Source organism: Sebastes fasciatus, chromosome 8 (genome assembly GCF_043250625.1).
Source record: "Sebastes fasciatus isolate fSebFas1 chromosome 8, fSebFas1.pri, whole genome shotgun sequence".
Taxonomy (NCBI): domain Eukaryota; kingdom Metazoa; phylum Chordata; class Actinopteri; order Perciformes; family Sebastidae; genus Sebastes; species Sebastes fasciatus.
The window spans coordinates 22,409,121-22,435,828 of record NC_133802.1 but is presented as its reverse complement, the minus strand read 5'-3'; the positions used below and the strand labels follow the sequence as shown (position 1 = coordinate 22,435,828).

The following is a 26,708-nucleotide window of genomic DNA, read 5'->3' as shown; positions in this document are numbered from 1 at the left end:
TTGACACACACACACACACACTTATGTTTATGTAATGAACTTTTTTTCTTTTTTCGACTCTCACTAACGAGGACTAACACAGGTGTTATATCACGATATAACATTTTTTCTGGTAATTGAATAAATAAATTGTCTATATGAAATACCCACTTGGTAAAGCTTATTTTTATATACTCCTGTGTGAATTAAATAAATGAAAAATACTAAGTATTTTCTCATTTTAAGAACTTGAGTGCAAAATGAACATAACAGTTTTTAGTGAAATTATAAAGAAAAAATAAATAAACAAAGACCTTGCCTATATCACGTTATAAATGGTATATAAAAATATATACAATAGACATTTTGACGATACATATCATCATATTGCCCAGCCCTAACAAGTGGTTATCTTGTTTAACTTCGTCTAAGTCAACTCTTTAGTTAGGATGTAACTAATCCAAAGTAAAGATCCGTTTCAGAAAACCCACGCTCTTAAACATCTTAAACTATTCTAGATTAAGCCCCAGTTCTGGGATGATTTATACCCTGTCTGGGAAATCAGCACTTAGTGTGTTTTAACATCTACACAGGCAACTTTATCTTAACCCTTAACTTGCATTACAGCCTCCAGCTTCCGACGCCATTCAATTCTCACTTTACATGTTTCTGTGGCATATCATTTATTTGCCAGCACAACTATAATTTACATTGTCATGCAAATAGTTATATTTGAAAATAAGAGGTGACACTCACAACCTACTCTGGAAATATAAATCAATGTAGAGCTAACTAAAACTAACTAAACTTCATAACTAACTTAAATTTCTGCCCATGTTGTAAAGCCTGTATCAAAGGACTGGTGTTTTTCATGTTTAAACACGATGACAGATCTTCTATTTCGATTTAAAAAGAACATTTCCTAAATGAAATCTTATAATTTACTGATCTGGACACAGTAATTCATACTTTTGTTATTACACTTAATCAAGCAAATTCCTATGCTCTTGCCTCGCCTTGAGTCATAAGTGGCTCCTTGCTCTCAACTTATAAAAAATGCAACTGATAGGATTTGCAAGAGACCAAAAGATACAATCTCTCACCCTGTGGCTTACATTTCCTACCACGCTCGTATTGTTTTTGCTGTTATTTTTACTCTTTGTAGAATGCTTTGCAACTCTCTTTAAAAGTCCTATAAAACATAGATAACGTTATAAAATGATAATAATCTCCATCTGTTAGGGGGCCACATAGAAACACAGAGATGTGAAACATAACAATAACTGATTTAGAAATATGGAGATTTTGCATGGCAATCAGGATAAAACAATCTGGAATGCTCCGTCGATTAAAATAGGTATTATTTGCCGTAAAGTATCATTAGCAGGTGCTATAGAATTTGCTATAGGATTGAAGGAATATAATTATATTTAACAATAACTTAACATGTCACTTCACTGGGATAGCACAGATTCTTCAGTGAGTTTGGCAGCCTATGAGACAAAGCACTGCAAGTGAGAACAATGTAAAAAGCTTGGCAGTGCATTGGATAACAGACAAAGAAAAAGAGGGAAAATTACAACCCTCACACCTATTAGAGGGCAGAGCGAGGATAATTCCATCATTGCACTAAACTGTGTGATCAGCTAACAGTAATATTAGCATATACTTACTGTGACCTCGGGGATCTTAATTGTTAAAATCGTTCTCCTATCTGCTGCGTGATCTCTCTCTCTCTCTTATAAGAATCATATTAAAGAAATGAGTGCTGGGATTCATCATGATTAAAACATTATAAACTATGAATCATAGTCCAGAGTTTATGTTCAGCCTTATTGAAACTCTTATTGCAGCATGCGCTCTTTGGAGTGAAATATGACTTTGTGCAAAGACAATATTACACTTTTCCCCTGAGCACAGTGTAGATGAAGGTAATGCATCACTACCTGTGTCACCTTCAATTAAGTCCCCCAATACAGAGTGCAGTCATCCCTCGCTTGTGGCTCTGGGTTCCACTAACTGACCGGCATGTGACGTGAAAGACGGTCTCTCCCAATGCCTGTTTCCCTCCAACACCGCAACCTCTGGACCCCACCATCCCCCATCCCTCAGTTCCCGTAGTTATGCAATGACCTTAAATTTGGATCCCCTGTCGATCTTTTGTCCTCAGCATAAAAGCCTGCTTTTCTTCCTGCTCTTCGGGTTCCATGCCAGCCCCTGACTGACTCCCATAAAGTCTGCTGTCAGCTCGAATGAATATGTTGTGCAGGGTGACAGGCAGGCCTGCCCACTGACTAACTCTCCCCTCTCTGGAGTCACACTTTGCTGCAGCGTGCACAACAAGCACATGGCTTTGGCAAACCCTACTGAGGCAGCCACAGCACATAGGACTCACGGTATAGCACATAGTGCTCTCACTGGAAGAAGACCTGATGTGCTACTAACATGCTTACCATAATCTTAAAGGATGAATATGAATAACAATAACCTCAGACAGGGGTCGCAAAACAAGTAGCTTGCCCAAGTAGCCCGTTTCTGAATGGCTCGATAAAGGTTCAAAGCATACTGTATGTACCGGTTTAAATTAATATCCAATCAAATTCACCGACATCCCGCCCCCTTCTGAGACAAAATGATTATTTGCCAATCAGCTGTCAATTAAACAAATTACACGGCTTTCAAGTTTGGTTATGTAAGTGACGCCGTAACATTAGACAATGTCAGCAGACTATCAAACGCACACCAGACTTGACAATGACTGCAGAAAATAGCCAGGTCAGTAAAAGGCAAAAAAAAAATTAATGAATGACAAATGTGTGTGTCATTTGAGGTGCGACCGTGTCAGTCGGCAAAAGATGCAATGCTTCACTAAAGTTAACGGCAACTTTTCATTCGCTTATGGCGGGATTGTAATACAGGCGATGACTGCGGTGGCTGAAACTATGTTAACAGAAATTATGTCTGCTATTGGCGATGTACAACTTGGTGTTATGAGCAGCTCTCGGCTACTTTCGTTTTGTCAAATTAGCTCTCAGAGGAAAAAAGGTTGGTGACCCCGGACCTAAAACACCATAACATGAATATACATTTTTACAACTGTGTTATACTGTTAACTACATGTTGTGCTTTACTGTATCTAGTCTCTCTACAACAGAGATCTTGACATTAATGTCAAAGTGATACTCTATAAAATCCTCTTTTGTGTTTTTTAACATATTGAGCACATAGATGGACAGCAGAGAGAAGTGAATTATGGTACACATACATTTTTTTCCCTCCACTGAAACCATGGTAATCAACTGACATTGATTTGATCCGACTAGATCCAAAGTTTCTTTTTACAAACTATAAACGTTTTACAGAAACCTTTCAAGCCTACGGGGGGGTGAGTTACTGTAAAGAAAAGAGCTTGGGCGGAGTATCACTTAAAGCTGATTCCTCCAGTAAAACAGCAAAACAAATCTATTAAACCTGTGTACCTGCTTGTTCAAACATGTTGCAAAGGTCCGTTAAATTTGTTGCCACATAGTAAACTGTCACTGTGTGACAGGCACTGCGGAACATTTACTCTTAAGTAACATGCAAAGAGACAGCTAGCAAAAACAAACCAACAAGCCATCTGCAAACCAGGGGGGGAAACTGTGAGGCAATTACACCAGAGGAAAAGACTGGAGATGAGATATGAGGAACAGGGGAACAGGGGAACAGAGATGACTTGAGTCTTTGCCTGCTTTGACAGGCGGAGAGGAAGACAGTGGGACACAGGAAAGAGGGAGAGAAGGAGACAGGGCGTGGAGGAGACAGCAGAGAAAGCGAAGTGGTGCCTGTGTGGCGTGAGAAAGCCCTGTGTTCTCTGTCTGTTGATAGGCCGGTGGAGCTGAGGAGGGCTCAGGGCCACAGACCAGAGGGATTTACAGGGCTTTGCTCCTTCCTCTGTGGAAGCAGTGTGTCAACCACTGCCACTACAGACCCTCCTGCCCCTGCATGGTGCCCCCTGTGAGTACAGCTACATGACTGATTATAGGCTATGAAAAGACCCCCCCCTTTCCAGCTTAACTTTACTGTAAAAGACTGTTTCTAGAGAAAAGCCATTTCCATTTTCCTCCTCAGCCTAAATGCTAATCTGCTCATTTTCTCATATACAAAAGGCTTTTCCTGTAGGATCATCCCTTCTCCCCATCGCTCCACGTCTCCATCCCATCCCACCACCTCAGCAGTCGTCTTGGCTGCTGAGGCATGACAGTCAGACGGGCATGGACAAAGGAGCAGGCTGGCGAGCGTTCAGAGGGGGCTCGAGGGCGAGAGATGGACAGATAACCTTGCTGTGTGGCCCGCGGCCACCTCAGGCAGCTGCACACGGAGGTGATAACTCAATCTTCCCATCAGACCTCCCTACCAGCTCGGGCCCCAGGCCATGGCATCCACTGGCATGGCCCAGAGTGTGTGGGCCAAGGGACATGGTATGTGTTGGGAGCTACTTTCACCATACTGTCGTGCCACGCTACTCTTACATCAGACAAACTCTTTGAAGGAGTTCCCAGTGTGTTAGAACAAATTGTCCTGTTGAAAGCAAAGACATGAAATCTACTGGAAGCTTAACATGAAAGTGCGTGTCTGAATGTGAGGGTCCACATTTGGCTATTGTTACATTAAATGCTTTCAGCCTCTTCAGCCAAGGGTCCCCTGGTTTCATTATGAAACTACATTCCAAGGTATATCCCCTCAAAATTACTTTCAAGCATCAAAAAGGTAAAAAATGAATTTGTGTACTACTTCTACTAGCCTATGGAGACGACTTTAATGACAGCTTGACAGTACGAGCACAGGGAGTGGCTTGTCATTAGCAAGTGTCAACTACTTTGAGTTATCAGCTCATGTTCTCACCCTGAATGAAAGTGGATAGCACGGTGTGGGAAATGAAAGGCAGTGTATTTGCATGATTAAGATGCGTTTCACCCCCTGCTTGGAAGTCCTCCTGTGGATATTTTCATGCTAAATCCGGGGCTAAAAAGTCTAACAGAGAATTAGGCGCAGACAATTGTTGCATAAGGTTTTTTGATGATGAAAGGGATTCCTTCATGGCAAGCACTTCTCATGATGGAGAAAGTGCTTACATGCTAGGGCTTACTCAAACATCTGTTCCCATTCGCTGGCTCAACCACAGTGAATGCGGTCCACGCAAGAATCATAATTGCATACAGACTTGGGACGCAGACAGGGAGTCAGTGTTTTGTACAGCAACTGTTACAACAGAGCTGTGAAAATGAAGTTGTGACATGGCACTTTTAATTCTAGCATTGTGAGAAAAAAAAAAATGTCACAAGAATGGTTAGAAAATTAAAGGGATAGTTTGGATTTTTTTGAAGTGGGGTTGTATGAGGTACTTCTCCATAGTCAGAGTATTACCTACAGTAGATGGCGGTCGGCACGCCCCAGTTTGGAGAATAAGAAAGGAGTGCCGGCACGAGAGCAAAGCAATGAACTGCTTTGGACAGGGCCAGCAGCAAAACGTATTTTAGCCGACTAAAAGAAAGGCCCACCTAAAGAAATCAATATCAGTTTAAGTGTATGCTCTATTTAGAATATTTTCACTGCTTTACCTTGCCATCAGAAAGCCTATTCTGACAGGGAACTGAAGCCGTTGTATCCCTCTATGCTCTCACCAAAGCCACCAAACTCAATTGACAAAAACAGTCATTTTACCTCACAGAACCCAGAAGTTGCTGGTCTACCTCTGCCTCGATCGGGTAGTTTGTTTGTTTTACTGTGTGACTTTGGTGAAACCGAACTAAGCCTTTTGAAACACCAACGTTACACATCTGTGCCGGTACTCCTGTTTGCTTCTCCAAACTGGGGGCGTGCAGGTAATACACCGACTATGATAAGTACCTCATACAACCCCACTTCAAAAAATACAAACTATCCTTTCAAAGCTATGTTTGTTCAAATGATAAAATTATTATACACTAAAAAGCCCTAATTTTGATACAGTGAGATGGAAGATTTCACCAGAGAACTACAGACAGAACCATCGCCACATCTTTTAGGCAGTTATTGTTGTAAAAGGATCTCATTACAACTCTCTCAATCTCTCCATAATTAATAACTAAATAAAGAGTTGAAAAGAGGTAAAAACAAAACAAAAAATACTTTTGTTTTTGATACTAGTACCTGTTATGGATAAATATTTTTATTCCAAGAAAATACCTTCTTTGGAGAACAGAGAACACAAACTCAATGGGATGTTCAATAAACACAACCAAGAAACCTTAATCCACATCTCTTTGGCTCATCAGTCCTGTCTGTTCACTGTCTGCTCAACTTTTGTAAGGGATGGCATGCATTGACATCATGAACAACCCTCACCACTTTATCTCTGCTAGACAGACACAAGATAACCCTTTAACAACATACCACAACTACCTATAGGAGCATTAAAAAGCAGCAGTCCTGCATAGAGCCCCGTCGCTGAGACACACAGAGCATATACTCCTGGCCGGAGGGCACGTGTCAACCACTTCCTGAGCCCTAAGCCTGTATGTAATTGAGGTGAAATGGCTTGTCTGAAACCAATTGAAGCCACGCAGTGAGGGGGAGTCAGTGCAGTCCCTGGGAGAGGATGACAGGGTCACACCTGCAGACAGGGGCCTGTACAGGCAGATTGCTGATGGCTATCTGAGCATGTACTAGGGGCTATAAGAGGGAGGTGCACGCTGGGAGTCTGAGGGCTATGACGGCTCAACAGCTGGCAACCTGCCCAGACCCCCACCGGTCCATTTATGATGACAACTCATGCAGATCCCTGTGAAAAACATGCATCCATACACGTATACCTTCTCATATGCTTCAATACCCCTCTAATAAACTAGCTAAACGATGCTAACATCGACCCTTGGCATCAACTGCCACCTCAACCACAGCATGTCAACGCCTCATGCGATGCAACGTTAAATCCCCGCTACTGCGGCAGAAGTCTGTCTTTAGCTCCTCAACATAATTACAGCCCAGATGAATGGTTTGGAAACGACAGGCAATTAGACCTCCAGACAGTATGATACTGAGGAGTGCACTTTCTTCCAGCATGGGTACCAGAGGTGTAGATCAAAGATCCACACCAGACAAACGCGCGTGCGCGTTTACAACACACACCTCTCTGACAGCAAGTGAATTCATGATCATCGTAAACAGAACAGGTGGCATTTAGCGGAAACTAAACTGGCGAGTCAGCCAAACTGTCATTGTGTGGTTTTCATCACAACACTTGAGGATGAGTGGAATAATACAGGCAGATTCTTATTTTCACTTTTCAAAGGTCAAATGCTATACTGATTTATTTAAGAGACAAAGCTCCATGTTGGCCGGATGCACTGCCTGCCCTGTCACAATCTCTGATTTACACGATGACCCGACTCGGAGGCGATCCTGCACCGAGATCGGAGTCCAGCCAAGCTGCCACAGGAGGAAGAGGGGAAGAACAGGAGAAAGGAAAGAGGAAGAAAGTAAGAGGAAAAATGTTTTGCCTTGTGAAATCTCTGTGAGTACTCTTCGTAAACCAAGCCTGTAGTTAGTAATTAACTTGAACTGGAGATAATGTCGTAATTATAGTAGCATGCACCACTCTAATTCCCATCAACATTAACGCAAGGAACTAGACTGTGGTCAGGGGGCATGTTGGAGCACACGTCTAGAGAGCTGGGAATCTTCTTGGAATTCTCTGACTTTCATAAACTAAGTTTGAAAGAGAAAGTTCCACTGCTTTTGTAAATTTTGCGGCTGACGAAAGAGAGATGAACAGATGACACCTTGAGCTTTCAAAATAAAAAAATGCATCAACACAAAACTTCGCCAGTTGATCCAGATTTCAGTCCCCCTCTCAGATGGATCAATGTTAGGCCTTTATATCTACCGTTTCCTTAACAGCTCTGTTGAGAGCGGCCTTGTTTACAGCACACCAGTCAGATTACCTCTTATGATGCTTCCCGGTTGGTAAGAAACCCGGCTGATGACCTGCAAACTGTTTTCACCCCGTGAACGGAAAAGCCAGGATGAAAAGTACAAGACTTTCGCATTCCTCTGAGTCAGAGCAGGATTTTTAAATAACCTTCAGAGTCATTCCTCCTCCAAACTCTCCCGTCTCCTTCTATGCTGGCTCAGGCCCGTTCACTCTGCAGCTTTATCTGCAGCGCTCTTTTCCAAACACTACTCACATTTAATGGCTGGATCAACTAAACGACTGTGGATAAAATCACAGTCTGGCTGCCTTTTCATTGTGATACTTAAAAGGCGCCTTGCCTTTTGACTGTGCTTGTTAGACTGCAAACACATAGAGAAAAAGTGCATTAATTGCAGTAACGGATATTTATTATGACTGCCTCAGAAACTCACATGAATGGAGAAGCGCCTTAACTAAAGGTAAAGTGACAGGCAGAGTAGAGCCCATGGGAAGCGGGTAATTGAGCAGAACATATCTTGATGTTCTGGTGAAACACCGCTCTCCATCTCTCCATGCAGAAGATGAATCACACCATTGTCTGTGTCACCAAATTACATAAGTGCTATGGAAAAATCGCTCCGTTCAATTGCTTAGCAGAAAAGGGGCAGAAATTGAATGGTGAATTATGTGGGTCACACTTACATAAAATTGCTCACGTTCTGTGATTGCTGTTATTTATAAAACTACAATTGATCATTTTCTCCCCCTCTGAAAAATCCTTCAGCAATTTCTTCTTTTCTAAATTTACTGTACACTATATAGATAAAGAATTAGGGCCTGTGTCCAAATAGCATCTTTTTCTGGCAGAAAAGCAGCTGCAGGTTGCTGGGGAGTGCTTCATCCCAGCGTTTCATAGAAAAAGCGCTCCGAGCGATGTTTCTATGACAACAATATCTTGACAACATTTTACCACAGTTATATGATGGACTAGCATCGCCACTTTGCTTTTTATTATCTATTTGGGCTATTATCTGATTTGTTTGACATCGTTTTTGCACCATGAGCACCAACCACAGGATGCTTGCCCTCTTTTGTTGTATAGATGAGCTTGTCACCGCTCAATCTGACAGCTGTAGAGCAAGAAGGACAATCCATCGGAGACACGTACGGCGATAAAAGCACAACACTCGCCAGCAACATTCAGTATCCGCCCGGTCCATCTGCTCCCACAAATGGGCTTTTCAGTCTTTGTTGTGATAGTTTATGTCCAACATATAAAGCTCAGGATAGACAGAGTTGGCCAAAACAAGCTTCTCCTCCATTTTCTACAGTGACATCACCAGCGCCTTTCTGAAAAGTTCAGAGATTTTCAACTAGAAGCGCTCGGAGTGGCCGCACAAAAAAGGCGGAGTGCTCATAAAAAAGACGCTGGTGAAGTGCTTTTTCTTGAGGCGACGGCATACGCTCTGTCTTTGTTGGGAACAATCGAGAAAAAACGCTATATAGACACAGGCCCTCTGTTAGCATTGAATTATCATCTGTGTGAATGAATAAATAAATAAAGGAGTGACAGATAGTAGATGACAGAACTTTTTCTGTTCAGCTTCACTTTTGTATTTTAGCTCTGAATCTGAAAATGATACATCTTGTCGCCCACAGCTACTTCACACATTTTCAATCCCTAATCCCGTGTGTTAATACTTAATTGTGTTCTCACCCACAATAACAAGTCCCTTAATGCTGGGTGTCAGCTGCTTGTCTGTGCGTGCCAGACTATATTGTGGGAAATGCTTGTAGCATGACAGATGTAAGGTGTGGCACATGCAGAGACAGTAAAATCACCATTAGCGCCTGCATATAAACAAGAGGGAAGGCTTTTACCAGCGAGAGTTTATGGATGGAGAGGCTGACAGATGTGAGTGGCTGGGACAAGATGACTCTTAGGGACTGCACAGATCCCGAAAGAGTCCAGACAAGAGCAGACACATCCCTGAACATTCAGACTAAACACGGCCGCATAATTAGAGCTATAATTCAGCAGAGCAGCAAGAGAGCACACTATGAGCCTGTGTCCTTCGTCGAAGGGGCATAACCCACCCTCATATTCAGCTCCAAATTAAACTGTCTGAACATTGTGCTGTTGTCTCTTCAAAGCCATTTAGAGATAGTGAATTTGATGTTATGTAACTTCATGTGCAGCAACAACATTGTGACGATATGAGGCATAAAAAAATGTTAAAAAATAAGGTTCATTTGCAAAAATTTCAAGAAAACAAAGAGTCCTTATTGCCCTGAACCAACAGCTTGGAGAGAACAGAAGAGCTGAGGACACAAACCTGCTGAGAGACAGTTTTAGTAGCTACTTTCATGTAGGCATACTTACAGATATCTGGTGATTCGTCCGAGCCATCTGGACAGTCCTTCTCCCCATCGCAGCGCCAGCCTTTGGAGATACAGGTCACCTGGTCCTTACATACAAACTGCTTAGAGCTGCAGGTCTTGGGCTGGTCATCAACTTCGGGGTCTGAAAAAAAAAAAAGGAGAAAGTTGATGTGTCATCATGAAAAGCAACTGTGGCTAGAAATGCTTTTCAATCATAAATACATTTAGAGGGAAATGCAAGCACCCAGAGAGGGAATGTATTTTTGAATGTGTTATAATTAGGGCTGTCAAAGTTAACGCGATAATAACGTGTTAGCGCAAATTTGTTTTAACGCCACTAATTTCTTTTAACGCATTAACACAATTGATCTTTCGGAGGGTGTAGCGGGCTCAGTTTTATAGCTAGAGTGGAGTGGCATCACATGAAACTAGAAGACATAAGGAATTCATTGGTACCAACCATGTCATACTAGCTTCTTCTTTAAGGTACATTTTTGAACAGATATAAAATGTGTGATTCATTTGCGATTAATCACGATTAACTATGAACAATCATGCGATTAATCGCTATTAAATATTTTAATCATTTGACAGCCCTAGTTATAATATTTTAAGCACAACTATTCTCTCCTTACCAGAATATATATAGGAATTTTCCAGCTTCAAGCAGCATAGATCTTAACTCAGCAGGGCAAAGCAACATGCAAGGGTCAACTGAAGTTTACAATGATGTTTTTGTATCAAAAGACCCACAGGCACACTCTATTCAGGAAAAAAAACCTCCTCTACAAGTTTACAACCAACAGTGGTGCCTTTTAGTTCTGGGGTTTGTTTGTTGTTTCCTCTCTTCTTACGGACATCTCATTTCTTTCCGCTTTTTTTTTTTATTACGCTTAAGGTGTTTTTCAACTTTTACCACAGAGGCTCTTTCATGTGTCACAGCAGCACAGACATAACTGGGCATTCAATCACTGCCTGACCCATGGGAAAGTGCACAGCGCGGTAGTTCTGGGCAGTAAGTCAGCGCAGATTGTTGAGGTGTACCACAGGCTAGCAGCACCACAGCAACGCTCACGACCCATCAGCAGCCTGACACAGCTGACATGCTTTAACTCAGCCACACTCAGAAAAACCCTCGTCAAACGGAGCTCTACCTACATGGTGTTGCATCAGTCTGTCAACACTGAATTAGTCACTTGTTTAAAAATGGATCTTAAAAAGGGCCAGTTCACCCAAATTACAAAAGAAAAACATATTTTCTCATGTACCTCTTGTGTTGTCTAGCCATAGAGATTTGGTTTTATTTCCCCAGGTTTGATTAAGAGCATTTCTATTATCTCTCAACAACTCTCAACATGGTAACGGCGAGCCGGCAGCTTGCAGCTAACAGCGATAGCAGTGTGAACACGGTGCAAACGACGGCAAAAGTGCTGACAGAGATAACAGCCTATATCTGAGGGGGAACCGGAGGGTGAGCTCTACCCTTTCGCAACGACGCCGTCGATCAGGACAGCGTTCACATGTACATACATGCACTAAAAGCACACGCGGCTGGTCCGGCCATGTCAACAAAGCACAGAGAAGCTCTGTTTACAACACACAAAGAGGGAAAGTGACTTCATTCTCTGCTCAGGTAGATATTACCTCTCTATATCTTTACATAGCAAATAGATGTTTGCTGCTATATTAATGCTCAGGATATCAAATTTAGCACCTTTAAGTGAATTGATCCTTTAAATGAAACATAATAGACTACATTTTCACGTTCATTAAATGGCATAAACCTTCACTAAAATAGCCAAATTAAATTCCAACCTGAATACAAACTAAAATGGAGAAATCTGAATGGAAACATTTTCTGTCAGTATAAGGAAGAATGAAAATAGGTTGCCAAATATATACAAGTGAAATTCTTCCTGGTTTGCAAGTGGTCAAAAATGTTACACACAATAAAAAAAAAAGACCACAAAGGCCATTTCGGGCAGGATGTTGCTGTTACTGTACTGTAGTGCAGTAATGCTCTGGGAGGGACAGTGCCGAAGGTCTCATTGTGATTCTCTGCAGGGACTTAGCCCTCTCTCGCCCTGGATGACTTGCCTCCCTACGTACTTGGCAGGCAGAGAGGTGTTTGGGGTGGGCGGTGGGGTGGGGGTGCACCGCAAGGGGGCTGGGATGTGACTGAAATCACAAGAGAGCATGAGGCTAGTGTATCATTGCAATCACGTCCCTTTTGACTGTCAGACTAAAGGGCTTTAGATCCTGGTCTTTTTTCATGTCACAGTGTAGTATATGTGTAAGCGCTAAACACTCTTGAGTGTCATGTTTTTGTAAATACAATTAGAAGCTGAAAGGTGGCAGGGATCAGATCACAGATTTCCTTATGTGAACAACACCTTGATATTTGAGGAGATTAAGAGAAAGAGAGAGAGCGCTGGGGTTTTAAAATGCAGAGCGTTCGCTCCGTTATTCTCGTCACACAATGGCAGGGGCAAGGCTTACGAAACTAAATTCAAGACATGCAAGAGAATGAGATTTAAACTCGGCCATGAGACGCCAAAATACGAAGTCCGAATCAAATGTCATAAGAATGTGACAGGATATAAAATTCAAGATGAGAGTGAGACCGAGAGCTGTAAAAGAGTGGATAGAGACTGAATCAGTTTAGACGACATGCACACACCCAACCCCTTGGTGAAGGAATGAGAGAGAGGCTAGCCGTGGCCTGAGGCCAACTTGTTAGTTTTGCCTCCTTTCAGATTACCAATGTCCTGGTACGTCTTGTACGGTGGTAATTACACTGGATTTGCCTGCGCTTATATGTTGCCATTTAATCTGCCTAAACAACCAACAACCAAACAGACAGCCCCTCATCTGAGATGAGTAAAAGCATTGAGACAGGCTCCTATGTGAAGGCATTCCCTCGACCTCTCCGGTCCCCCGTGTGAAGCAGCTGGGCTGAGCCAGTTGTTCCCTATGAGTGGGCATAAAACTGGAAATAAAACATTGCGGGTTCTAATTTTATCATCGCTTTACACACCAGCATGAAATGACCGCAGAGGGGAGAACCTCGGAGCCTAATTGGAGGTTGTGGCAGAGGAGGGGATAGAGACTGGGGGAAAGACTGGCAGCCTTCCCCCTCAGCAGTCCTCTTTGAAAGCCCACTGAAATATCTCAAACAGAGATGTGAATTGTTAATTCAGCCTGCAAAGTCGCCTTTTTTCCAAAGTTCCTGCCAAAATGCTGACAATTTTTGGAGGGTCCAAATCAGGCCGGGATGTTAAACCATTTGAGTCCCCTTTTACCTACAAAAGGGAATGAAGAAGGCCTTTATTTGGTCTTCTGGGATTGGCCCAACAGCAAACACCAATCCCATTGAATCAAGGTACATACTCCACTTAGAGGAACTCCTATAAGCCCAGCGTGATCGCCTCCAACAGAGTCCCCTCCTGATAATGCCATTCCAACTAAAGCATTTCCTGCCACAGCTGAAGGCAACTTGATCACACTGCTGTGACTAAACGGTAGGAAATCCCACAGTGTTCAACTCTTCTATCCACAAAAAAACAGGAGGATTATCACATTTAAAAAAAGTAATAATCTTACAATCTGTTGTTTATGATCAACTTTTAAACGTAAGATCAGTATGGTATACACTTGCTCCCCCCACATTAAGATAACCTGAGAAAAACAACCATCCTCTGGGTATCTATCAGAGCAGAAAATACATCTAATTAGAGAAGAAAATGAGAAAACTAACTTTCACAGACTTAGTTGAAACCCTCGAGAGTTTTGAATTTCACGCCATTACTCAGTAAAGGCAACTCTGGAAGCTCTACAGGAAACAGAGATTCTATTTCTGAAGAGAAATTACACGATGTACGAATATCTTTATTTGGCTGGTTTAAAAAAAACAAACAGCTGTCTTCCACAAAAACCAAAATGCCCGTCTCTGTCATTCTGATGTAGTTACAATATGTTGCACTGACAGTATATCTTTTACGGGACAGTGATATGGTAAAGGCATTAAATATGAATGCTGAGAAAGTCCTTGAGGCGACTGTAAGCCCAAGAATGCCTTAAGGCCCTCCCAGTACTAAAAGTAAAGCAGTAAAAATGTCTGGAGTATTTGTCCATTAGTCACGGGATTAGTGTTTCTACTCAGCTAAACATCTGATTCTCTACACTCAACTAAACATCTGATTAAAGGTTTTTTCAGTGGTTTTAAATCTCCTATTTGGAGAAGGAGACATCCAAGGACACGCATTTGTGGTCAAAAGTAGAAATCAGATTGTAGTTCTATTTTCTTTCCTCATTATCTTGTCAAATCAAGAAATCATGGTGAACTGATTGCCGTCTTATTGACCAAAAAAGATCCATTAGAGGGTTTACCCTGGTCATTAGATGCTGAAACGAGTGCACTTGTTCTTTTTAGATGCTCTGATAGGAGAATAGAGGGCTACGCATGACTGTGTAAGACAAGCTAAGACAAACTGGCTTACAAGCTCCTCCTTGGTGTTGTCACTAAGGGCACTTTCACAAGCCATTGTCCGTTTGGCTAGTCCGAATCAGAGTGAAATTGATACTTTTGGTTCGTTTTCTATTTAGTCTGGTTTGGTTTCACAGTGCACAAATTAAAGCGGACCAAATAAAAACATTAAGTTGCTGAGGGGCGTGTACGAAGGAGCAGATTCATAATTTTCGTCTCGAGAGCTGCCACTTCTGTGCAGGAAATCTTGGATTTTGATATATGGCTGTCGATGTCTTTCACTTTGACTCTGCACTGATGTACTGTGCGCACGAATCCTTTCTCCTCCAGTTCATCTCAAATGACTTTATAAACGTCACTAGTTTTGCTGACTTTATTTATCATATTCTGTATGTTTTCTTCGGCCCAGACAAACATCTGACTTGTGCAGAAGTCCAGATCAGTCCTTTCCCACTCATGTTAACCTGCTGTTTACCTGTGTCCATCTCAACAAATGCCAGCACAGGTAGCCTGCGTTTTGGTTTGCTTGGAAACGGTCTGAGACCATCTCTTGCAAGCGGTCTCAGTCCGGTTGTTTTGGTCCGGAACAGAGTACGATTACTGCGCTCACAACTGCCCAAACGAACCGCACCAGAGGTTGAACCACACCAGAGTTTGATTAAAACAGACTAAATGTTGGCTTGTGAAAGCGCCCTAAAAGATACATTGAACAAATGTTTTTAATCCTGAGTTGGCGTACACATTACGCCATTAATCACTGAGTTGCTTCCTAGTATGTGGACGCCCAAGCTCTAGTTGGCTGACTTGGTTTGATTTTGAGCATACTCCCAATCGTATGGAGCACACACACTGTATTTCCTTATGCAGGGCCACTGGAGCTCTGAGCTGTCTAAACAGTGCACACTGAATTGCCTCTCAGCACTGTGCATGGCAAAAAAGCATTAAACACGAGCGAATGAGCAAATGCATAAACGTACACAGAGCCCGACTCTTATAGAAACGTCCCTCCTGAGTCCCTAATAAAAACAATGAAGTACTTTCAAAGCCATCTTTCCATTTGCAATACTATATTTAAAAGGTGTTGTTTTTGCTTTTATGTAATCCAATAACTTTATTAAACAATCTCAAAAGGCTGAAAGCAGCTCTGTGGGATGGAACAGGACGGGATGGTGAGTAAATGGTGTTGTGGCACCTACTCAGCAGCCAAGTGATGGAGGCCTCCAGACACCATCACCAGCTGGGATACAACGCTGACCCACTTCCCCCCGCCCCGATCTGTCTCTCTCAATATGGCCATCCCTGCTCTACAAATCAACTCCAGATCCAAGCAGCACATTCCAGCACCTTCTAATTGATTTCATGTGTGTGTAGCTTTGCCTCAAAAAAAAAGACAATCTGTTACAGACGAGCAGCTAGATTCAAAGAGAGCTTTGCTTTTTGAATTCAAGAGAGAATTACTTGTTGCTTGTTTCTCTGTGATGCGAGACCGGCTTAGTGTTCATATAAAAAGAGGACTGACTTCATGCTTAAGAAGTTCTATCCGACTGTAATACGTAATGTTTGCTTCAGCCACACACCACGCTGATAATGACCACCATCTAAATGCACACAGACTCAGCTGGAACTTTCACAAAACAAATTGATGAAATTTACTTTTGTTTCTAAGCATGCCTCCAAAACTGAGCACATCCTCAACCAAACCAATCAGCTTGTGGATAATTTCTAGTCTGAGCAATAGAGCATGGATTCTAATAAATGTAGTTAAAAGATAACAGTACAAACGGGAATGTGAAATGACTTGAATGAATGAGTAATTAGATGGGACTCTGTCTGGTTACCAGTGATGGAAGAAGTACTCTGCTACAAGTAAAACTCCTGCATTCAAAATCTTACTTAAGTAAAAGTACAAAAGTATTAGCACCAAAATATACGTAAAGTACCAAACGTAAAAGTACTTATGCAGAATGGCCAATTTCAGAATGATATATATTATATTACTGGATTATAATTATTGATGTACTTTACCATTATAATAATAATTTAATGTGTTCATCACTTTAATGTAGCAGCTAATTTTAATTACATTATATACTGCTTTATATACAGCTTTGTTATAATATATCATAATCAGTTGATTTATGTATTAATAATCAAAATCTGCAAAGTAATTCATAACTAAACTTAATTTAGTGGAGTAAAAAGTACAATATTTGCCTCCAAAATGTAGAGGAGCAGAAGTATAAAGTAGCAGAAAATGGAAATACTCAAGTAAAATACAATCTCAAAATTGTACTTAAGTACAATACACAAGTACTAGTACTTAGTAAGTACTGTAGCTCAGAAGTAAAGCAGGTCATCCAACAATTGGAAGGTCGGTGGTTCGATCCCAGGCTCACAAGTAGAAGTGTCCTTGAGCAAGATACTTAACCCCAAATTGCTCCTGAAGGCTGTGCCATCGGTGTGTGAATGAGTATTTCAATCAGGCACCTTGCATGGCAGCCTCTACCATCAGTGTATGAATGTGTGTGTGAATGTGTGAATACTGACATGTAGTGTAAAGCGCTTTGAGTGGTCGGAAGACTAGAAAAGCACTACATACTGTAAGTGCAAGTCCATTTACCATTTACCAAGTACAATACTTGAGTAAATGTAGTTAGTTACTTTCTACCTTTCTACTGCTGGGTACAATGGCATCGACAGGAGAAAGTGGAAATAAAACCAGGACTGTTTCTCATCGCCCATCACTTCTCCCCTTCCCGGTCCGCCACTGTGGAACTCAGGTCTTCCAGAGTAAAAAAAAAAAAAAGCAAACCCACCACAGTATGTAATTAGACCCCTGAGGTCAAGTTTGAAGTGATTTCTCTGCGCTCAGTTTAGCAGGATTTCAAAGCAAGAATTCATGCATTATAAATAACTATTAAAACCAAACAAGGACCACGGGGAAGAGGAATGAGGGCAGAGGGAAGTCATTATTTTGAATGTTGTGCTGCATTAATTATTCACATTGAAGTCGGACTGTTTTTAAAGTCAGAGGCTTTTAAATGTAGAATGTGGAATATTATGGTATATGAGAGTAGAAAGTGTGATAAACACTATCGGATGTAAAGCCCTGCCCTGAATGAACTTCTTCCTATAGCCACACATGTGCAGTGCCCATCCAATGGAAACAACCACTTAGCTTTGTGTCAAGTCAAGCCACAGCCAAGCACTGGAGCACTTTAACCAGCTCACAGTGCACAATTCAATGTCCATAGGCTATTCAAGTTCTAATCCACAATAGCAATTTTCAAAGAGGTTGAACATGCATAAACAGCAGAAGACTGAGTTGGAGTTAGTGCCTCCTCTTGGGCCTGAAAGCCTCGTTTTTGTGTCATCGCACAACAAAAGGGTGCAGCTTTGACCTCTGAGGTAACCTGATGAGGCTCTGCAGGACGTCACAGGCCAGAGCAGTAAAAGGCAACGCAGTAAAAGACATACACTGAGTGAGTGTGATTGATGGACATAAAGATAAATGTAAATAGGTCTCATGGCGCTTTCTACAGAGTTCTTCCACACCCGCCCTGTAGTCTCTCTGTATAGCCCAGCTCTGTGCACCCATAGAGGAAAAAAGTCCAACCAGATTCAGCTGTTATGAAAACAGAATATGTGAGCCTCAAAATGAAGGCTGGACCACATAAATTGAGGCATTCACTGAAATGACTGTAAATAATCCTGCTTTGCCTCTGTCCTCTGAAGCTACCAGGGAAAAAACATCCAAGGCTTCAGGAGTAAGGTACGAATATTATTAAACGAGGATTTACCTCAGCTGAAGGATGAAATGTTTCTGTGATTTAATGAAAGTTGATTCTCTATGAATCCCTCGTTAGATTCACGCTAAAGGAGGTAAGGGGGAGGAATGTTCCTGGCTCAATAATTGCTATGAATGACTCATAAACAATAAACAAATAAGTTGTCATCCACTTTACATCGTAACAGATGACCTCTTTGAAATAAGAGGTCTCAACTTCACATGAATGTTCCTTAGACCTTCTGGAAATGCAGCATGCACTATAATGCCAGCATGAATGATTTAACTCTCACAAAGTATGATTGTCCTCCTGATAACAGGATATCAAAATAGCCTGGAAACTCAACTTTCAGTCATTACTTTACTTTTACATAGAAGCTGTGAACCTTGGCAAGCACAGTTAAAGTCAAAGACTACACACACACCCTTCAATCTTGATAGTATTGTTGAGAACCACAGAGTAAATCCAACTGGTTCCCTGGTCACACGCAGCTGAGTTTGGAGGTGATAACAGAATCAGACAAGGAAAAATAAACTCAAAAAGGTTACAAACATCTTTCAATAATAGTTTTCAAACTAAAGTGAATGTGATTTTTGTGTTCAGATTAATTAATATATTTAATCCTGATTAATCGCAATGATTGTCCATAGTTAATCGTGATTAATCGCAAATTAATCACACATTTTGTATCTGTTCAAAATGTACCTTAAAGAGAGATTTGTCAAGTACTCTTATCAACATTGAAGTAGGCAAATATGCTTGCTGCATGCAAATATACATGTATGTATATGTTTATTATTGGAAATCAATTAACAACACAAAACAATGACAAATATTGTCCAGAAACCCTCACAGGTACTGCATTTAGCACAAAAAATATGCTCATGTCATAACATGGCAAACTGAAGCCCAACAGGCAACAACAGCTGTCAGTGTGTCAGTGTGCTGACTTGACTATGACTTGCCCCAAACTGCATGTGATTATCATAAAGTGGGCATGTCTGTAAAGGGGAGACTCGTTGGTACCCAGAGAACCCATTTTCATTCACATATCTTGAGGTCAGACGTCAAGGGACCCCTTTGAATATGGCCATGGCAATTTTTCCTCATCAAAATATAAAGTTTGAAGCGCTATTTTTCAGAAAAAAAATAAAATAATTGTGTCCATATCTTTGCCACAACACAGATAGCATGAATGTTCGTTTCATGTACAACCACAAGCTAATGACTGAGAGACATTTCTGTGACTTTGATGAAAGTAAACCGCTTTGACACTTTGCAGCAGTCCATGAAATTGGGAATCTTATCTCCATATATCAGATTCTCCTCTCTGACCAGGTGTGAAAGCAACCACGGGGCCCTGTGATCAAATCGATACTCCAGTCAAGCGCAAAGCCGGAGACATCGGCAACATCTGAGGTGTACGAGAGCGTGACCCGGTAGGGCCAACAGGACCAACACACAAACAGCAGCAGCTGAAAGTGTCCAAAAACTGACAATCGGAGGGGGTCAGCATGAGACATCAGGTGAGGAGTTCACCTTTAATGATGTCGAAGTAAAACAGGAGTCACAAAGTGAGTATTCTCACAGCTGTGCCAGGTGTCAGGCAAACGTTGCAACCCTGTGCAACATTTGAACAACTCTGTGTACTCTCTTTACGAAGTGCGATGAGTCCCTATGTTATTGTAATGTGTGTCGTATTAAAAAAAAAAAAATTACTAAGAGGCATCATCATATTAATGACAGAAAAGGAAAGCAGTAATGCATAGCAATCCTGATTATATCACCAACAATAACCCAATGAGACGTACAGAGCTGCATTAACACACACCCATACTCTTAAAGAAGCCGATCCGTTCCTTTTTTGGGGGGGTTTTAGGAGTTAAACCGGGTAAACAGTGATGCAACTAGCAGAAAACACCAATTACGGTTCACCCCTGCTAATCACAATCAACACTCTTTCATCTGCGAGTCTCACGCCTTCAATATGTGGCAACACCACTGAGGACATTTATGTTAATCTGGTTTTACCTTCTGGTCACACTTGCAATGCAGTGCAGGAAGTAGAGGGATAAAAAGGGGATCTTTTCTGCAGAATCCCACCATCTGCTATTATTTCACAAATATTTTCACTAGGTCAAGACCAAAATGCAAAACACCTGCACACAAGCTTTACATTAAATCTCTCTCAGGAGCCAAAGAATGTGCTCAACACTGGACACTGGCTGTATTTCAATCCACATATTTTATGCTTTTTTCTATCCTATGTTTCTCTGTGAGCAGACTCTGAATGGCGGAAAATCAGTATGGGGATTATCTGTGTTACCTGATCAACAGACAGCCTCAGGTGTACTTAGTTACAATAACCACTCCCCAGTGGCCTCCACTTGGAATAGCAATCCAAGCAATCCATTAGCTGTTGAATTTGTACGAGGTATGCTGAATTTTTCCAGCAGATGTTTCCAGTGACAGTTCTGAGGAAAAGGTAAAGCCAGGTCCCATTAAAGAGGTCAGGCAAACAGAGAGTAGGCTCCTCAGGAATTCAACCTCTTTAGCCTCTGACCCACATATACACTCCTCTTCTTCTGCTTCTGAAGGTTGTTGAGATCCTATATGTGAGCTCAGTAGTCATAAAGTTATCCAACATGAACGTCTTGATGGTATCAGTCCAAACAGTAAGTAAATATGGAGGATTTCATTTAACATAGGACCGTTTTTGCTACATGAAAAGAAGAATGTAATCGCAAATAAATCAACACTGAAATGCTATTTTCTCAACAAAATCTTAAAATGGCATAAATGATAAAGCATTATATGTACTGTAATATCAACTAGAGCTGAAACAATTTGTTGATTAACTGCTCAGTCGATTGTCAGAAAATTAATCACTATTTTAATAACCAAATAGGGTTGCAACTATTAATTATTTTCATTATCAAATAGCTGTCGAATATTTTCTCAATTTATCGTTTGGACAATAAAACGTCAGAAAATAGTGAAAAATGCCAGAATATCCCACATCTGTCCGACCAAGAGTCCAAAACCCCAATGAAATTCACTTTACCACAACAAACATCACATACAACAAAGAAAAGCAGTAAATCCTCACAACTGAGAAGCTGGAAAGAGAGATAACTGGTTGCTCTGTGTACTCAACCGTAACGCAAAAACGTGTCCAGTGCTCTTGGAAAACGGGGAAAAAACAGGATAGACAGAAAGGCAATCCAGGCACTCCAAAGTGTTAAACAGGGGGCAAACGAGGAAGGAAATATATTAAAAAGCCCTTATTATAGTGGCTAAATCATTAACAAAGCGAACATGTTTCGAACAATGTAGGCCTTTGTCAGCGCTTAAAACAAACCAGCAAAGCAGATGCGGTTTCACCTATATGGTATCGACAACCAATGGGAGGCAATCATATGATCATCATAAGTTATATACATCGATCAGCCATAACATTATGACAGCATGGGCACCCTGAGCGGTTTGCGGCTACACAGCCCCATACACAACAAACTGTGATGCACTGTGTGTTCTGACATCTTTCTATTGGATCCAGCATTCACTTTTTCAGCAATTTGAGCTACAGTAGCTCTTCTATTGGATCAGACGACACGGGTCAGCCTTCACTCCCCACATGCATCAATGAGCCTTGGGTTTAACCCTGTTGCCGGTTCACCTGTTTTCCTTCCTTGGACCACTTTTGGTAGGTCCTGACCACTGCAGACCGGGAACATACCACAAGAGTTGCAGTTCTGGAGATGCTCTGACCCAGTCGTCTAGCCATCCCAATTTGGCCCTTGTCAAAGTCGCTCACATCCTAACGCTTGCCCATTTTTTCTGCTTCCAACACAAAGTTCAAAGTTCAAAATGCTCACTTGCTGTCTAATAATGGAAAAAAACAAGCAATTTGAATGTGTCACCTTTGGCTGTAGGAAATGTATTACATTTTGTAGACCAAACAATGAATCAGTTAACTGCTAAAAGGATCTGCAGGTTAATCAATGATGAAAATAATTCAGTTGCGTCCCAAATGTAAAAAATCATAAATCAAGAGCAAATATTGATTCAAAATGTGTTCATGTTTCTTCATATTAGAGCTGCAATGATTAATCGATTAGTTGTCAACTATTAAATTAATCTGCAACTATTTTGACAATGGATTTTGAGTCATTTTTTAAAGAAAAAAAAGTTAAAAAATTCTGATTCAGCTTCTTAAATGTGAATATTTTCTGGTTTCTTTACTCCTCTATGACAATAAACTGAATATCTTTGAGTTGTGGATAAAACAAGACATTTGTAGGATGTCATCTTGGGCTTTGATTGACATTTTCCACCATTTTATAGACCAAACAACTAAAAATTACTCGAGAAAATAATCGACAGATTAATCAACATTGAAAATAATTCTTAGTTGCAGCCCTACTTTATATTCCCTAATATAATCATGGCTCATCAGCACTGAACTGGATTTTGTCAGTCTAAAAACGATGACACCTTTAAGTGCTACAATAATAAACTCTAATCAACACCAAAGATAAACAACAAACAAAAGAGGTCTGTCCAATGTTAAACTTTTAACTAATGGTCTTCTGACCTTCTTCTCACTAATCCTTTCCCATTCATAAATTCAAGCTGTGGCCCAGCGGTGATCCAGACAAATCCAGTCCAAGTGGCTGGCCTTAGGGGCTTCTAACCACTCACTTTACCCTTTTGGACCAACACTGCTCCTCCAATGGGGAGACTGATAAATCAACTGTTACTAATGATGTAACACACATGTATCACTCCCATCGCTGACTCCCTGTGATGTAACTATGTGTCAGTTTCAGAGAGTACCCAAGACTGACTCTGGAAGTTTATTTCGCTTCACCCGCCCTCACCTCCCCAGCTCTTGATGTAACTATGTGTCAGTTTCAGAGAGTACCCAAGACTGACTCTGGAAGTTTATTTCGCTTCACCCGCCCTCACCTCCCCAGCTCTTCAGCTGCTCCCTCCTCCCCCCTCTTGCAGTCACATCTAAGTTGGATTAATGGTCTCCCTGTGTCCAGATGTTACATACTGATGGAGGAGGAGGGAGGAGCTTGCCCCAACTCCTGTAACCTCATGCAGCTATGGCTTTCACTCAGAACAGCCACCATCAAAAAACTAATGAAACTTACATAATATCTCCCCAACACAGAGAAGGGACAGAGCTATTTTTATAAAGAAGTTAACATTAAGCAGCTGGCTTCAGTGGTGAAATTAATGTTTTAATGTGTGACTTTTTCCTTTGGGCATTAAAAAGTAAACATGGGCTGAAATAGTGAAATGAGCTGTCAGATTGATATTACAAATATGTATCCATAGATGAGGTTGTCAGATCTGAGCTGGACATGCTGGACCACTTTTACATCCACAATATATTATGGATGACTAGCAATAGACTCCACAATATGACAATATATAGGCTGAATGCAGCTGTGCTTTCTGGGTAAAACCTAATCTATACTACTATTTATGTAAGTGCAAGTTAAATATTGATGAAAAAAATACAAATGCATATGCTGTTTTGTACCTTTAGGTTTCCCTTTAAGTGCACAAGAAAGAAAAAAGCAGGCTCTGCAACAGGTCTGCAATGCATTGTCACAAGAGCAATGGTGCATTCAATATCTCATTATTATTATAAGGTTTTCGGGAGTATTAAGGAGCTCCAGGGTCGTAACAGGACAACTATTCATCTCACTACATCACACTAGTACCTGGCTGTCACTATGAAGTTGTGATTCCCAGGCAGCTACACGTCGGGACAAGCCTCACCATTAAGATTACACCTTTACGAGCAGACACAACTGTTGTTTTCATGTGTGAAGAGTGACTGAAAACAAAACGATGAAAGCTGATCTGATCTGATGGCTCCCACAGGTTTGGTATGATGAAACTCAAGCCTGCTTATAATAAAAACACAGCACGTTTGGTTTGAATGGTAGCTATATCAGCTGTAGCCATACAGACAATATAAGGAGGAATTGTATTTTTGTTGGGGGTGAAAAATGGAGAGGGGATATAAGCTATTTTGTCGCAGTCAATCAGAAATGATGTCGTTTTGTGGAGGCAAGTGGTGCCTTTTTTAACCTGCTGGATATTCCAACAGTGATAATAAACCTCAGTCTGTCTGCCATCCTTGCATGCAGGCCCATTCTGTCTGCTCAGACAGGAGGAGCACATCAGCTAAAAAGACAAAAACGCAGACTGCTTTTACGCACAAAATAAACCAACGCGCTGCTTTATTTGTGATTAAAGCTTTTTCCTAATTGTCGACCCTTTTTTCCCCTCTGAGGAAGAGAGACTGCTGCTGCTGTGGGCACACTGTGAACCTATTTGCGACTCCAACTCTGGTGAACATTATAGGCCCTATATGTGTGTGCACATAGATGCTTTGCAGAGGGGGAAAAAAACAAGTGGTCATGCTTTCACAATGCAAGATAACACACAACAGGCTTCCTTCTTACCTGGAGGTAAAGGGGAGAAAGGGGAGACGATCTCCAAAGAGCAGAGTATAAATCCCAAGTAGAAGAACCACCTCATCGCCATCTCCTGCAGCAATGCTCGGTGGCACCGCCGTTAGAAAGGAATAGAGGGAAAGTTGGCTGGATTTCTAAAACCTAACAACCCGATCGACCACCTCATCCGAACCCCCTTTTCAATGGTCCGTTTCAGTTGCACCCTCTCGGCCCCCTTCAGCAACGCGTTCAGACGGGCTTTCCAGCAATCAAACGGAGACTTGCTTACAGCCTCGGTGAGGCTATAGGCAATGCAGCAGCACAGTCATGTAGATTTCTAATTGATTATCGGCGTTAAAACATGATGCACTGTGTATAACCTCTGTTGTCTCTCTCAGTGCTTGGCTGTGGGGTCTCTCTTGTTTTCACCACACCATGCACACCACCACAAATCGTCCACACGTCCAGATGCGCTGCTGCAGCCGGCTCTGCTCCACTCAGCTTAATTCCGGTGCCCAAACTAAAAAAGAAAAATTAAAAAGTAAAAAGCGTTTTTTGTTGTTTTTTTTCCCCTCCTCGGAGCTCCAATGCCTCCCTGTGTGCTTGTGGTTGCATGGAGTGGATGGTTGAATCTCAAGCTCCAGCACTGTGTGGACGAGCCCGTGACGTCAGCGCGACTCCTCTAAAAAAAAGGGATAACTGAGCGGCGAGCGTCGTTTGCGCATGCGCTAACACACCTCCTTTTCTCCTATTTCATGCGCTTTTTCATCAACGGTGGAGGTGGGAGAGAGAGAGAGAGAGAGGAGGCTCTGCCTGCAACTGGCTCCCTTGGATCAGCCATGTTGGCTCAATATTTCTACACAATCCTGATTTTTATTTCTCCTTGCAAAATGAAATGATAATGAGTCATGATAAGTCTACTACACACCTGTAAAACACTGACATGCTGCTTTTACAGAGTTGAACATAATGTCTGTATGTTTTTTCCCCCCTATCATCAACAGTTATTTCATATAGCTATATAGGTCTGCAGCTGGTTAGGACTTTTATCAATAGCCTCTCTAGCCTACATAAGAAGATTAAGTCAGTAAGATGTATACATTTCATTTATTTTATGTGGCTCAGCATCATGATCACATGATATGGAGCACAAACAGAACATACAATAATATCAGCACACAGCATGGCTAAAGTACAACAGATGTTACTTAAACAAAGGAAAGCCATTCTTCAAAAAGGCACCTAGTTTACAATTTTTTTGGCTTATCTGATTGTAATAACAAAAATAATTTAAACATAGACAGATGGTTTACATCATATTTTGGCAAGTACCTTTCTCTATAGTTCATCATGCTTACATTCAAACAAAATATGATACTCGTCTCCCAAATCATTAAAAAGGTTGCAAATCCTCTGGTTTCTATTCAACCCATTATATCTTCCAGTAAGCTTATAGGAATTCTAGTGTTCACTCTAAAGTTCAAACAAATGATGCTTTTCCAATTTAAATTATTGTTTGATTTCTATGTAAATATGAAATTATGTCATACTTCGGTCACACAAAACATTTCAACCAAGCAAACATGCTACAGCCTATAACATATGCATACAGTAATCAAACTTCTTTTGTTTTGCTCTCAATCATATTGGAATCCAAA

The 26,708-nt window shown here is 41.3% G+C and overlaps 1 protein-coding gene across 2 annotated transcripts in view; it reads right to left on the bottom strand.

The window, feature by feature from the left end:
- Positions 1–25,720, bottom strand: part of lrp1ab (low density lipoprotein receptor-related protein 1Ab) — a 99,968-nt gene extending 74,248 nt beyond the window's left edge. Inside the window, exons 1-2 of one of the 2 annotated variants that reach the window (XM_074644308.1) lie at positions 25,060–25,720; positions 10,296–10,436 (exon numbers count right to left, since the gene is read on the bottom strand). In XM_074644308.1, coding sequence (XP_074500409.1) covers positions 10,296–10,436; positions 25,060–25,141 — 223 coding nt within the window. In that variant the 5' untranslated portion in view covers positions 25,142–25,720. The remainder of the gene's footprint in view (positions 1–10,295; positions 10,437–25,059) is intronic. The other variant, XM_074644307.1, reaches the window with a different exon arrangement.
- Positions 25,721–26,708: the final 988 nt, after the last annotated feature.